This window comes from Macrobrachium nipponense, chromosome 48 (assembly GCF_015104395.2).
Source record: "Macrobrachium nipponense isolate FS-2020 chromosome 48, ASM1510439v2, whole genome shotgun sequence".
Lineage (NCBI taxonomy): Eukaryota > Metazoa > Arthropoda > Malacostraca > Decapoda > Palaemonidae > Macrobrachium > Macrobrachium nipponense.
This window is the reverse complement of record NC_087223.1, coordinates 8,539,895-8,554,677: the sequence shown is the minus strand read 5'-3', so window position 1 is coordinate 8,554,677 and position 14,783 is coordinate 8,539,895. Positions and strand designations below refer to the sequence as shown.

The following is a 14,783-nucleotide window of genomic DNA, read 5'->3' as shown; positions in this document are numbered from 1 at the left end:
ACGTGGGTGTTAGTGCGCTTGTTACTGGTGAAGTTGTTGTTTCACTTGTTAACAACGTGGGTGTCAGTGCACTTGTTCCTGGTGAAGTTGTTGTTTCGCTCGTTAACGACATGGGTGTCACTGCGCTTGTTCCTGGTGAAGTTGTTGTTTCGCTTGTTAACAACGTGGGTGTTAGTGCGCTTGTTACTGGTGAAGTTGTTGTTTCACTTGTTAACAACGTGGGTGTTAGTGCACTTGTTCCTGGTGAAGTTGTTGTTTCACTCGTTAACAATGTGGGTGTCACAGCGCTTGTTCCTGGTGAAGTTGTTGTTTCGCTTGTTAACAACGTGGCTGGCACAGTGCTTGTTCCTGGTGAAGTTGTTGTTTCACTCGTTAACAATGTGGCTGTCACAGCGCTTGTTCCTGGTGAAGTTGTTGTTTCGAACTCTGTTACAGCGTGAGGTTGTTGTTTCTCACAAGCACTTGTTCCTGGTGAAGTTGTTGTTTCACTCGTTAACAATGTGGCTGTCACAGCGCTTGTTCCTGGTGAAGTTGTTGTTTCGCTTGTTAACAATGTGGGTGTCACAGTGCTTGTTCCTGGTGAAGTTGTTGTTTCACTCGTTAACAACATGGGTGTCACAGCGCTTGTTCCTGGTGAAGTTGTTGTTTCGCTCGTTAACAGCGTGGGTGTCAGTGTACTTGTTCCTGGTGAAGTTGTTGTTTCACTCTTTAACAACGTGATTGTCAGTGCACTTGTTCCTGGTGAAGTTGTTGTTTCACTCGTTAACGATGTGGGTGTCAGTGCACTTGTTCCTGGTGAAGTTGTTGTTTCGCTCATTAACGACATGGGTGTCAGTGCGCTTGTTCCTGGTGAAGTTGTTGTTTGACTCGTTAACGACGTGGGTGTCAGTGCGCTTGTTACTGGTGAAGTTGTTGTTTCACTTGTTAACAACGTGGGTGTCAGTGCACTTGTTCCTGATGAAGTTGTTGTTTTGCTCGTTAACGACGTGGGGGTCACTGCGCTTGTTCCTGGTGAAGTTGTTCTTTCACTCGTTAACGACGTGGGTGTCAGTGTGCTTGTTACTGGTGAAGTTGTTGTTTCACTTGTTAACAATGTGGGTGTCAGTGCACTTGTTCCTGGTGAAGTTGTTGTTTCACTCGTTAACGACATGGGTGTCAGTGCGCTTGTTCCTGGTGAAGTTGGTGTTTCACTCGTTAATAACGTGGGTGTCATTGTGCTTGTTCCTGGTGAAATTGTTGTTTCAGTCGTTAATGACGAGGGTGTCTGTGCACTTGTTCCTGGTGAAGTTGTTTCACTCATTAACGACGTGGGTGACAGTGCGCTTGTTCCTGGTAAAGTTGTTGTTTTGCTCATTAACGACGTGGGTGTCACTGCTCTTGTTCCTAGTGAAGTTGTTGCTTCACTCGTTAACAACGTGGGTGTCATTGTGCTTGTTCCTGGTGAAGTTGTCCCACCTACAAGTGATGCAGGTGACAGGGTGTTTGTTGCTGGTGAAGTTACGCTTGCTTCCGACAAAGTTGTTGTTGTCCCATTTGTGAACCTTGCGGGTGCCAATGTAGTACTCGTTCCTGGTGAAGTTGGTGTTGTGAAACTCAAAGTTGAAACCAGGGTAGGAGTGATTGTCACTGGCGAAGAAGGTCTTGCTGTCTCACTCATACTTGAGATGTTGTTGCTCCCTGTTGGTGAAGTTGTATCCAGAAAGGGTGTGCTTCTCACTGTCGATGTTGCTGCGTCACTCGAGTTTGTATCAATGGTTGATGTGCTTCGTACAGCTGAAGTTTCTGTTGTCTCATTCGAGGATGTAGCCGGAGTGGGAGTAGTGCTTCTCAGCGTAGTCATCGTTGGACTGGTCGCAGTTGTTCTTGGGGTCGTCTTGGATGTCCCACCACTGGTTGTGGTTCTCGATGAGGCTGTGGTAGTCTTTACTGGTGTGGTCCTTGTTGTCTTAATTTTGCCCGTTGTTGATGTCACATTTGTTGGTTCTATACTCGTGGTTGCTTTTGCTGAAAGATGAAAGAGTGTCGCAAGAGCATCAGGTACTTGAATTGGTGAAGGAAGAAATGGACGTGGTGAAGGAACCATTTCCTCCAAAAAACCGATATGATTTTTAAAAGTTACACAAGTTACGAAGGTTACACAGTGTAATATAATTATACAGAACTGTTCAATTTAACATCCTCAAAAATTAAGACCAATTTCACCTTCGTTCTACTTCAGTTACTAAGACTTTTAAATTGACACAAAATCCTTAATAATATTACTTGTAAATGGCCAAATGATACATTGAAATATCTTTTAGTTGCCTCTTTTACTTTATTTCACAACATTTCAATTCCGATAACTTCAAATGAAATATCAGGCTTAGGAGCTGTATTTAATATTATATATAGATTACATGAAAATTATGGAAACATATCTTATGGAAATTAAGGAGAGGATTCAGAGTGAGGACAGACAGAATAAGCCATCACCATAAGCAGTCAGTGCAATATAAGATACAATATATAAGATATCAGACCCTCGGTAGTATGATAATAATAGTTTTTATTATCATATTTATAACAATGACAATAATAACATCTATCTGGAATGCCTCTCCTCCTGGGATAACAAAAATGTGTCAACATTTCCCTACACATGGTGATAAATTAGGATTTTGTGCCTAAATACAATTCTATCTCTATGGAAATATGACCACGCCACCCTTCTAACGATATATATATATATACAGGGTGTCTCAAAAAAATGTACTCACTCTTAGAATTATGAGAAAACCTTTATTTATGGACATAGAGCGAAATGAAATAGCATCGAATACATGAGACAAATGTTCAAATTGATGACTATTATAAATGTACTCAGTCTTTTTTTGTGTTGCAGATATCCTGAATTACTGAAGCTATGGCAGGAAATCAACTTAGTTTCGAAGAAAGAAAGTTTGTCCTGAAATGCTATTGGAAGACTGAAAACGCCACTGAAGTGCAACACCGGTTCACAAATCAATTTGCAAAACCGCCACCCACGCGTCGGACCATTGCGCGCATCAGAGACAAATTTGAAGCAGAAAGACAATGTCGTGATATTCCTAATGACATGTTTCGCGACGTTTGCGAATCCCTTGGTGCGCGTTATCAGCGTTGTCTGGACAATAATGGTCATCAATTTGAACATTCGCAAACATGATTCTTCAAACACATTTGTCCCATGTATTCGATGCTATTTCATTTCGCTCTATGTCCATAAATAAAGGTTTTCTCATAATTCTAAGAGTGAGTACATTTTTTGAGACACCCTGTATATATATATATATATATATATATATATATATATATATATATATATATATATATATATATATATATATATATATATGTGTGTGTGTGTGTGTGTGTGTGTGTGTGTGTGTATATATTTACATATATATATATATATATATATATATATATATATATATATATATATATATATATATATATATATATATATATATATATATATATATATATATATATATATATATATATATATATATATAATATATACTATATATATATATATAGATATGCTGGGATATCTCTTAGGAAAATAATGCTATCTAACATAAATTCTTTCGATAGCAGAAGTGAAAATACCGACTTTGGTCACACATGCTTGACATCCCTCAAAAGCTGCGTCCTCGTCTTTCTGGAGAGGGAAAAGAATTATTTCCAAGATCAAAAACGAAATAGTTGGCCAACGGGGAGGGAACGAAAGTCCTCAAGCACCACCTGCATCAACTGCAGTTTATGAGCATGGGAGTGAAGTAGTTTGATTATTACATTAATTTTTTCATGTTACATATAATTAATATTAGATTTTAAATTTTTATATTATTATGATCAGTGATGAATATAAGTACTGAAATTAGCATATAATTTTATACATACATTGTGTGCTTGTATGTTGCCCTACTGATTAGGAAGCAGTCGAACCAACACACAGCTTATGTCTAGCCCTTTCTCCAACGCTTGTTCGTGTTCTTTTCTTCTTCTTTTTCTTCTTCTCCTTCTTCTTCTTGTTGTTGTTCTTCATTCATACATCAGCTAGAAAGCCAAATAACTGCTTTTTATTTAGATATCTCAACACTTCTTTACAAACAATATGGTTCAGGGTAAGACACCAATGTTTCCCAAACGAAGAATGTTATACAGACCTGCAGCTACATTCTTAGAAGGAATTAGACAAACAATTGGTCACAAGGGCCGTCCAAATGTGGCGAATTTCAAACTCACACGAAAAAAAAAAAACTTTCTTTATTTCAGTGCCGTTCTTCAGAACTGTGTCCCACTGGGTCCCAACGGAAGTGATAAGTTACTGAACGTCTGCCTGTTGTTACAATTTGGTATTCACTCACATACATATCTTTCTAAGCAATGCCCCGTTTCAGCTAACTTGACAACTACCTGAAGGGTTTGTTAACCACCAAGATAGTTAGAAAATAGGACAAACGTGACTCTATACTTAGTGTGATGCCTGAGTCAAAAACTGAGCTCCAGTCTTCTAAACACTAGGCTGGGTGCGGCGGACCTGCTCAGCTGTGGTCAAGCCGATGGTTAGTGAGCTACGGTTTTCTGGGGGACAGTCATTACACCTGGTACACAATTTACAGGTAGCTAGGTTTTCCTGCTCAGGTCTCACAATAGCCGAGAGGTGAGATTAATAGGCCACAGTGGGTTTTCGTTCCCTGTGTCACGTCCCAACGGCTCTTTGTCGCATTTGTTCTCCGGTGTTGGGAAGCACATTTTGTATACAGGTGTCCTTTGGTTATACAGATGATTGTGAAAGTGAGTTTATCGGCCTCATCCTCCACTTAGTCTCCAGAGCCAGGTGACGCAGAGCCCCGGTAAAGTCAGCCACTGGCTCTTCTCATCCAAGTAGGCCTGAATCTTCCACCACTAAATCTTCTTAAATCTTTAATCTCTAAAACAACAAAGCCTCAAGAAGCGTTCAAACCATGAAAAACAAGATATTCTTACCCATTCAACACAATATGCGCAACACTATACTAAAAGTACTGTTCACAGAAGCCATCTTGGCTCTGCCGCCTCTCTGTAATGGTCTCCCCTTCATGGTAATCTAACACTCTCATATGTTGGGGGAAAAGCTCGCACGAACGTACGAACTCATGCCCATTGTCCACAATGTTCAGGCCCCAGGTAACTGCAAGTAACCAGTTTCAAAGTCACCTCTGTATCAAGTGCTCATAGAGACAGGACATGCACACCACTCAAAAAGACATGTCAGCATTCCTAAGCTCGTCACTCGAACACTCTGTCTCTAGGGAAGTTAAATGATGAGTCAACATTCTAAGAAATGTCACACCATCTCATATTACAACTGCATATTTAAAATATATCACAGCAAATCCCTCCTTTATGTAACAGATTGCTCGGCCACCTCTAATGCTAGCACCAGCCTAGCCACAGCTCACATAAACAGCTTACACATATAAAAAAAATACATTGGCCGCCTCATTAAACACACACACACACACACACACATATATATATATATATATATATATCTATATATATATATATATATATATAATATATATATATATATATATATGAGCGGGTGCAGCTAAAGAAGCGAGCTCTAAATGTGATCAGAATAGGCCAGCTCAATATTGGGTCTATGACAGGAAGAGGAAGAGAGTTGGCGGAGTTGATGAGGATAAAGAGAGTGGATATTTTGTGTGTGCAGGAAACTCGATGGAAGGGTAATAAAGCTAAAGAACTGGGAGCAAATGAGCAGGGTAGGAATGGTGTTGGTGTAGTGTTGTCGGGGGAAATGAAAAATGCAGTGACGGAAGTGAGTAGAAAGAATGACCGCATTATGAGTGAAGATATGTTATGGAGGGGAAACAATGAACATCATTAGCGCTTATGCTCCACAAGTGGGCTGCACAGAGGAAGAAAAGAGCCGTTTTTGGAACGAAATGAGTGAGGTAACGCAAGAACTGGAAGAGCAGGAGAGGACTGTAGTGGGGGCAGACTTTAATGGACATGTCGGAAATGAAAAGGATGTAATTGAACGTGTGCATGGAGGACATGGGATTGGGGAGAGAAACCCAGAAGGAGAGAGTATAGTAGACTTTGCCGTGTTCTTTGATATGGCAATAGTGAACACATTCTTCAAAAAGAAGAGGGAGCACTTGATAACATACAGGAGTGGCGGTAGATGCACACAAATAGGTTACCTCCTTTACAATAGATCAAGGCTGGTGGAAGTTAGGAATTGTAAAGTTATCCCAGGTGACCACGTGGCCCCCCAACATAGGCTCCTTTGTATGAATTTAAAGATGAAAAGAGAAAAGAAAACGAAAACGAATGGGGTAAAGAAAGTGAAGTGGTATAAATTGTTAGGGAGGGATAATGATAAGAAGAGAGAGTTCAGGACAAGAGTGCTGGGAGAGGTTGATCTGGGAATTGAAGATGTGAGAAAATGGTGGAGGCATAATGCATCAGTGATTAGAAGACATGGAAAGGAGATACTAGGGGAAGCATCTGGAATAGTATGGGAGGAAAAGGAGAGCTGGTAGTGGGGAGAAGAGGTGGGGGAAGTGGTGAAGGGTAAAAGGGAGGCAAAGAAGAGATTTGAAGAGTCACAGCTGCAGGAGGACAGGGAAAGATTAAGAGAAAGAAACAAAGAAGTAAAAAGGGTGGTAGCTCAAGCTAAGGCAAGGGCATATAAAGAGGTTTATAATGAACTGGAAACCAAGGAAGGGTTGAGTAAGATGCTCAAACTGTCAAAAGTAAGAAATAAAAGAACAAAGGATATCACCCATATTAAGCAAATGAAAGATAGGAATGGTACGGTCATAGAAAAGGAAGAAGACATCCTGAAAAGATGGAAAGAGTATTTCGAACAACTGCTAAATGAAGAAAATGAAAGACTTGTAAGAGAGGATGGACAAGTAAACATGGGAATGGTAATGGGGATATCTAGGGATGAAGTGATACGAGCCTTAAAAAGAATGAGGAATGGGAAGGCAACAGGACCTGACTTAATCCCAGTCGAAGTTTGGAAAGCCTTAGGAGAGGAAGGGGTAGACATCTTGTATGATCTGATGGTAAAAATATTCGAACAGGAAAAGATACCAGAAGAATGGCGGGAAAGCATATTGATACCTATATTTAAAGGTAAAGGTGATGTCCAGGAATGCAGTAATTATAGAGGTATAAAACTAATGTCTCACACGTTGAAGATTTTGGAAAGAATAATAGATAGGATTTATGAAGGGAAGCGGCACAACGGATGGAATATTTTGCATAAGGCAGCTAATGGAGAAATTCAGAGAAAAACAACGATACCTGCATCTGGTATTCATAGACCTTGAAAAGGCCTATGACAGAGTGCCAAGGCAAGAAATATGGAGATGCTTGAGGGAGAAGATGGTGCCGGAAAAGTATGTCAGAATTATTCAGGAGATGTACAGGAATGTGTATACTAGAGTGAGGAGTAGTGTTGGATTGGAAAGACGGATGGATTTGAGATAGGAGTTGGATTACACCAAGGGTCAGCACTTAGCCCATTCATCTTCAACATCGTGATGGATGTAATGACCAGGGATGTTAGAGAAGCAGTGCCATGGTAAATATTATACGCGGATGACATTGTGTTGTGTTCAGAGGGGAAGGAGGAGTTGGAGGGGAGATTGGAGAGGTGGAGGGCAGCACTTGAGGAGAGAGGAATGAGAATAAGCAGATCAAAAACCGAATATATGTGTTCTAGTATTACTGAGGACGGTGGAAGTAGCATAAGATTGGGTGGGGAAGAAATAAAGAAAGTACAGAAGTTCAAGTACTTAGGGTCCGTATTAGAGGACAGTGGAAGCATGGACCAAGAGGTGAGACATCGAATTCAGGCAGGATGGAATAACTGGAGGTCTGCATCAGGGGTCCTCTGTGACAAGAAAGTCCCTCTGAAATTGAAAGGAAAGTTCCTGCATCAGGGGTCCTCTGTGACAAGAAAGTCCCTCTGAAATTGAAAGGAAAGTTCCATAGAACGGTGGTCAAACCAGCAATGTTCTATGGAACAGAAACAGCAAGTATGAGGAAAACAGAGGAGAAGAAGATGGATGTAGCAGAAATGAGAATGTTGAGATGGATGTCGGGAGTAACAATGGAAGATAGGATTAGAAATGAGTATATAAGAGGATCGACAAAGGTAGCTGAAATATCGAAGAAAATACAGGAAGGAAGGCTTCCATGGTATGGTCACCTGTTACGAAGGGAGGAACGTCATGTTGGAAGACATACGATGGAAATGGAAGTGCGGGGTAGAAGGAAGAAGGGAAGACCAAGAAAGAGATGGCGTGATTCTGTAGGGGAAGATATGGAATTGAAAGGTATAAATAAGAACGAGGCACAGGACAGAAATCGATGGAGACGACTCATTCGCAATGGCGACCCCATATAAAAATGGGATTAAGCTAGGAAGAAGAAGAAGAAGAAGAAGAAGATATATATATATATATATATTATATATAAATATAATATATATATATAATATAATATAATATATATATAATAAGTATATATATATATATTACATATATTATATATAATAATATATATATAATATAAATATATATTATATATATATATATATATTCTAATATTATATATTATATATATTATATATTAATATATATATATATATATATATATATATATATAATATATATAGATATATACACACACATATATATATATATATATATATATATATATATATATATATATTAATACTTTCTTATTGTTAACATTTTTACTATCCAATCTCATCTATAACATCTTATCATAAGTTGCATTTGCAATGATAATTATTAACCCATACTGATTCGTCTCTAAATTATAATAATAATAGCAATAACAATCTTAATATAGTGGACATTATGTCTGTCTGTCCGTCTGTCATTCAATCACGGCCAAACAGCCGGTCCAATGGGCATGAAACTTGGCAGGGTTATAGTTGGGACCCCTAAGATGGTTTATAATGGAGTTTCATCCTACCTAACCCCACCTCTCCGAAGTGGGTGGGGGTAAGTAAGAAGGGATTCCCTAAAATGGAGCTGATTCTGCCCGTGAAACGGGGCTGGTTATGCCCATAGATTGCTAGTAATGATAATACAGTATAAATACTTTGGACAGCAATAATAATAATAGTAATAAAACATAATCAAAGAGTATTAGCCGTTTAGGAAGACGAAACATCAGAATCCTCTCCGTGATTTAATAGATGTCAAACAGCGGGAATTTCAGGTAAAACACTGGATAATAGAAGCTATAACAGTACTATAACTGGTTCACTTAAGGTAGATTCTTGGGTGATCCCTATGCCTACGAGACGTTAGTTTGGCGGCCGCTGATTGGCTGGGAGCTGCCTACCTCCCGGTACCAGCCAATCAGCGGCCACCAAACAAACGTCTAGTAAGAATAAGGCTCATCCGCAAATCTACCTTAAGCGAATCAGTTATAGTAATGTGATTATAGATTTTTTGAAGCGTGATTTCTAGCAATTTCATTACACATTGAATTATTTATATAAATAGGAATATTAATTTAAATCTTAAGGCATATATATATATATATATATATATATATATAATATATATATATAATATATACATATATATACCAATTAGTTACAGACACAGTTTCATCTAACAAGTCTTCAAACGCTCCAAAGTTTGCAGTTACATAAAGTAAGCCTTGTAAAAAAAATCACTTGAACCAAACAAAACATAAAGATTTGTCACTGAAATTATCAACAAACCAAAACACCGATGTATTATCAAAAGCTATCACAAAAAGCAAATGCTGTTTAAGTAGTTTGCAATTTCAAATCAAATATATATCATAAGCTTCGTTGATATTGCACTCTATAATGCCATGGATACAAAGCTCATAAGTGTACTGGCAATTGATGACTAGATATTGGTAGTAATTCAAGAATATTGATGGTTCAGCGTTGATATCATCCAGTGAAAATTGTCACTTTTACATGGATAGTTCAGCCCAAAACTCATTCAACTGATATACTGTTCATTGTTTTAAGAAGCCTTTTTTGCAGGTTCGGTCCTGGGATCAATCCTGTCACTATATGGTGGCACATGAGTAAGTTTCAGGTGGTATCGGCTCTGTGCTCGATTCCCCCTTTGGACACACTTCAGCTACGGGGGTTCCTCCAGTGTCACTCTTGGCAGACGGAGAAATTGGATGACGAAATTTCGAGGGCTTAATTAACCATTAACATTCTTATTGCCATTAGCTTGCTAGGGAATCTTTCAAAGATTATTGAAGTCCCATCGGCAAAGCCAAGAAATAGAAAAATGAAAGCAAGCACACCTACCAATGTGAATGCTGAACTCATCAACATTAAAAAAGGGAAGAAAATGAGTTGTGCTTTGAAGGAAATTCATCATCCTCTCGTTAGAATGAAATTAAGAGATACAATGCAATCAAAATTCCTTTGACACCTAGAGCTCATTTTTAGCACAGATATGTTTGCTTCCAATGTTGGTTTTAAAGACTTGAAGGGATAAGTCTTCGGAATGTATTTTTCTAGAAATTGTCTACTGATAGAGAGTTTTCTCTTTTGGGATGGTAACTTATTTGCCAGATGATCAGCATCCCAATTCATAAAGATCCTTTTTGACTTTTGTTATTCTTTTCAACGTCTCAAAGAACGATTCTTTCCATGGGCAAGTCTCCAATTATGTTTCACTTCCACGTCAGTACTTTGTTGACGTCATGTCTCAATGACAGAATATAAAAGAGCAGCACCAAGGAATGAAGTAGGAAGGGAAAGGATACAAAGAAAAATCTTCAGGAGGTTTGACAAAGCTTCCCTAAATGAAAAGTCGAAAGCAGAGCCTAGCAGAATGTTACGTTGCCTCACTTATAGATATCACGAGGGTTATCGTATTGGCATCTGGCGTCCTGGAGCTCACAGGAAAGCCCCCACAGACTGGTCTGTCATGAGTGCATCTGATCTGAGTGGTGGGAGGATCTGGTCAGGAGTAGGTGGGATCAGGCCGATGGGCGGGGCTTCCCTAGCGGTGACGTTGGTGTCTGATTGCTTGTTCCTGGAGAAGTTGTCGGTGCCGATGTCTCATTTATTTATGCCACCAGTGTTGGCAGGCTTTTTTTTAGTGAAGTTGCTGTTGTTTCACTCAGTAACGATGAGGATGTCACTGTGCTTGTTCCTAGTGAAGTTGTTTCACTCGTTAATTATAAGGGTCCCGGTAGAGTTGTTCCCGGTGAAGTTGTTGATTCGCTCGTTAACGACGTGGGTGTCAGTGCGCTTGTTCCCGGAGAGGTTGTTGTTTCGCTCGTTAACAACGTGGGTGTCACTGCGCTTGTTCCTGGTGAAGTTGTTGTTTCGCTCGTTAACGACGTGGGTGTCACTGCACTTGTTCCTGGTGAAGTTGTTGTTTCACTCGTTAACAAAGTGGGTGTCACTGCGCTTGTTCCTGGTGAAGTTGTTGTTTCACTCGTTAATGATGTGGGTGTCAGTGCACTTGTTCCTGGTGAAGTTGTTGTTTCACTCGTTAACGACGTGGGTGTCAGTGCGCTTGTTCCTGGTGAAGTTGTTGTTTCGCTCGTTAACGACGTGGGTGTCACTGCGCTTGTTCCTGGTGAAGTTGTCGTTTCGCTCGTTAACGACGTGGGTGTCACTGCGCTTGTTCCTGGTGAAGTTGTTGTTTCACTCGTTAACAACGTGGGTGTCAGTGCGCTTGTTCCTGGTGAAGTTGTTGTTTCGCTCGTTAACAACGTGGGTGTCACTGCGCTTGTTCCTGGTGAAGTTGTTGTTTCGCTCGTTAACAACGTGGGTGTCAGTGCGCTTGTTCCTGGTGAAGTTGTTGTTTCACTCGTTAACGACGTGGGTGTCAGTGCGCTTGTTCCTGGTGAAGTTGTCGTTTCGCTCGTTAACGATGTGGGTGTCAGTGCGCTTGTTCCTGGTGAAGTTATTGTTTCACTCGTTAACGACGTGGGTGTCAGTGCGCTTGTTCCTGGTGAAGTTGTTGTTTCACTCGTTAACGACGTGGGTGTCACTGCGCTTGTTCCTGGTGAAGTTGTTGTTTCGCTCGTTAACAACGTGGGTGTCACTGCTTCTTGTCCTGGTGAAGTTGTTGTTTCACTCGTTAACGGACGTGGGTGGTCCTGCGCTTGTTCCTGGTGAAGTTGTTTGTTTCACTCGTTAACACGTGGTGTCCACTGTGCTTGTTCCTGGTGAAGTTGTTGTTTCACTCGTTAACGATGTGGGTGTCAGTGCACTTGTTCCTGGTGAAGTTGTTGTTTCACTCGTTAACAATGTGGGTGTCAGTGCGCTTGTTCCTGGTGAAGTAGTTGTTTCGCTCGTTAACGATGTGGGTGTCAGTGCGCTTGTTCCTGGTGAAGTTGTTGTTTCACTCGTTAACAATGTGGGTGTCAGTGCGCTTGTTCCTGGTGAAGTTGTTGTTTCGCTCGTTAACGACGTGGGTGTCACTGCGCTTGTTCCTGGTGAAGTTGTTGTTTCACTCGTTAACAACGTGGGTGTCAGTGCACTTGTTCCTGGTGAAGTTGTTGTTTCGCTCGTTAACAATGTGGGTGTCAGTGCGCTTGTTCCTGGTGAAGTTGTTGTTTCACTCGTTAACAATGTGGGTGTCAGTGCGCTTGTTCCTGGTGAAGTAGTTGTTTCGCTCGTTAACAATGTGGGTGTCAGTGCGCTTGTTCCTGGTGAAGTAGTTGTTTCGCTCGTTAACAATGTGGGTGTCAGTGCGCTTGTTCCTGGTGAAGTTGTTGTTTCGCTCGTTAACAATGTGGGTGTCAGTGCACTTGTTCCTGGTGAAGTTGTTGTTTCGCTCGTTAACAACGTGGGTGTCAGTGCACTTGTTCCTGGTGAAGTTGTTGTTTCGCTCGTTAACAACGTGGGTGTCAGTGCACTTGTTCCTGGTGAAGTTGTTGTTTCGCTCGTTAACAACGTGGGTGTCAGTGCACTTGTTCCTGGTGAAGTTGTTGTTTCGCTCGTTAACAACGTGGGTGTCAGTGCACTTGTTCCTGGTGAAGTTGTTGTTTCGCTCGTTAACAACGTGGGTGTCAGTGCACTTGTTCCTGGTGAAGTTGTTGTTTCGCTCGTTAACAACGTGGGTGTCAGTGCACTTGTTCCTGGTGAAGTTGTTGTTTCGCTCGTTAACAACGTGGGTGTCAGTGCCCTTGTTCCTGGTGAAGTTGTTGTTTCGCTCGTTAACGATGTGGGTGTCAGTGCCCTTGTTCCTGGTGAAGTTGTTGTTTCGCTCGTTAACGATGTGGGTGTCAGTGCGCTTGTTCCTGGTGAAGTTGTTGTTTCACTCGTTAACGACGTGGGTGTCAGTGCGCTTGTTCCTGGTGAAGTTGTTGTTTCGCTCGTTATCGACGTGGGTGTCAGCGCGCTTGTTCCTGGTGAAGTTGTTGTTTCGCTCGTTAATGACGTGGGTGTCAGTGAACTTGTTCCTGGTGAAGTGTTTGTTTCGCTCGTTAACGACGTGGGTGTCACTGCGCTTGTTCCTGGTGAAGTTGTTGTTTCGCTCGTTAACGACGTGGGTGTCAGTGCGCTTGTTCCTGGTGAAGTTGTTGTTTCGCTCGTTAACGACGTGGGTGTCACAGCGCTTGTTCCTGGTGAAATTGTTGTTTCGCTCGTTAATGACGTGGGTGTCAGTGCGCTTGTTCCTGGTGAAGTTGTTGTTTCGCTCGTAAGCGACGTGGGTGTCAGTGCACTTGTTCCTGGTGAAGTTGTTGTTTCGCTCGTTAACGACGTGGTTGTCACTGCGCTTGTTCCTGGGGAAGTTGTTGTTTCACTCGTTAACAATGTGGGTGTCACTGCGCTTGTTCCTGGTAAAGTTGTTGTTTCACTCGTTAACGACGTGGGTGTCATTGCGCTTGTTCCTGGTGAAGTTGTTGTTTCACTCGTTAACAAAGTGGGTGTCCGTGTGCTTGATCCTGGTAAAGTTGTTGTTTCGCTCATTAACGACGCGGGTGTCAGTGCACTTGTTCCTAGTGAAGTTGTTGTTTCACTCGTTAACGAAGTGGGTGTCAGTGCGCTTGTTCCTGGTGAAGTTGTTGTTTCGCTCATTAACGACGTGGGTGTCAGTGCACTTATTCCTGGTGAAGTTGTTTCACTCATTAATGAAGTGGGTGTCAGTCCACTTGTTCCTGGTGAAGTTGTTGTTTCACTCGTTAAGAAAGTGGGTGTCAGTGCGCTTGTTCCTGGTGAAGTTGTTGTTTTGCTCGTTAACGACGTGGGTGTCACTGCGCTTGTTCCTGGTGAAGTTGTTGTTTCACTCGTTAACAACGTGGGTGTCAGTGCGCTTGTTCTTGGTAAAGTTGTTGTTTTGCTCGTTAACAACGTGGGTGTCAGTGCGCTTGTTCCTGGTGAAGTTGTTGTATCACTCGTTATTAACGTGGGTGTCACTGTGCTTGTTCCTGGTGAAGTTGTTGTTTCGCTCGTTAACGACGAGGGTGTCCGTGCACTTGTTCCTGGTGAAGTTGCTGTTTCACTTGTTAACGACGTGGGTGTCAGTGCGCTTGTTCTTGGTAAAGTTGTTGTTTTGCTCGTTAAGGACGTGGGTGTCACTTCGCTTGTTCCTGGTGAAGTTGTTGTTTTGCTCATTAACAACGTGGGTGTCATTGTGCTTGTTCCTGGGTAAGTTGTCCCACTTACAAGTGATGCAGGTGACAGGGTGTTTGTTGCTGGTGAAGTTACGCTTGCTTCCGAC

General features: G+C 41.3%; 1 protein-coding gene across 1 annotated transcript in view; it reads right to left on the bottom strand.

Annotated features, from left to right (window-relative positions):
• Window positions 1–2,240, bottom strand: part of LOC135204998 (mucin-2-like) — a 2,350-nt gene extending 110 nt beyond the window's left edge. Inside the window, exon 1 of the mRNA XM_064235228.1 lies at window positions 1–2,240. This exon is cut by the window's left edge and continues 110 nt beyond it. Within this exon, the coding sequence (XP_064091298.1) occupies window positions 1–2,083 (2,083 nt within the window). The 5' untranslated portion in view covers window positions 2,084–2,240.
• Window positions 2,241–14,783: the final 12,543 nt, after the last annotated feature.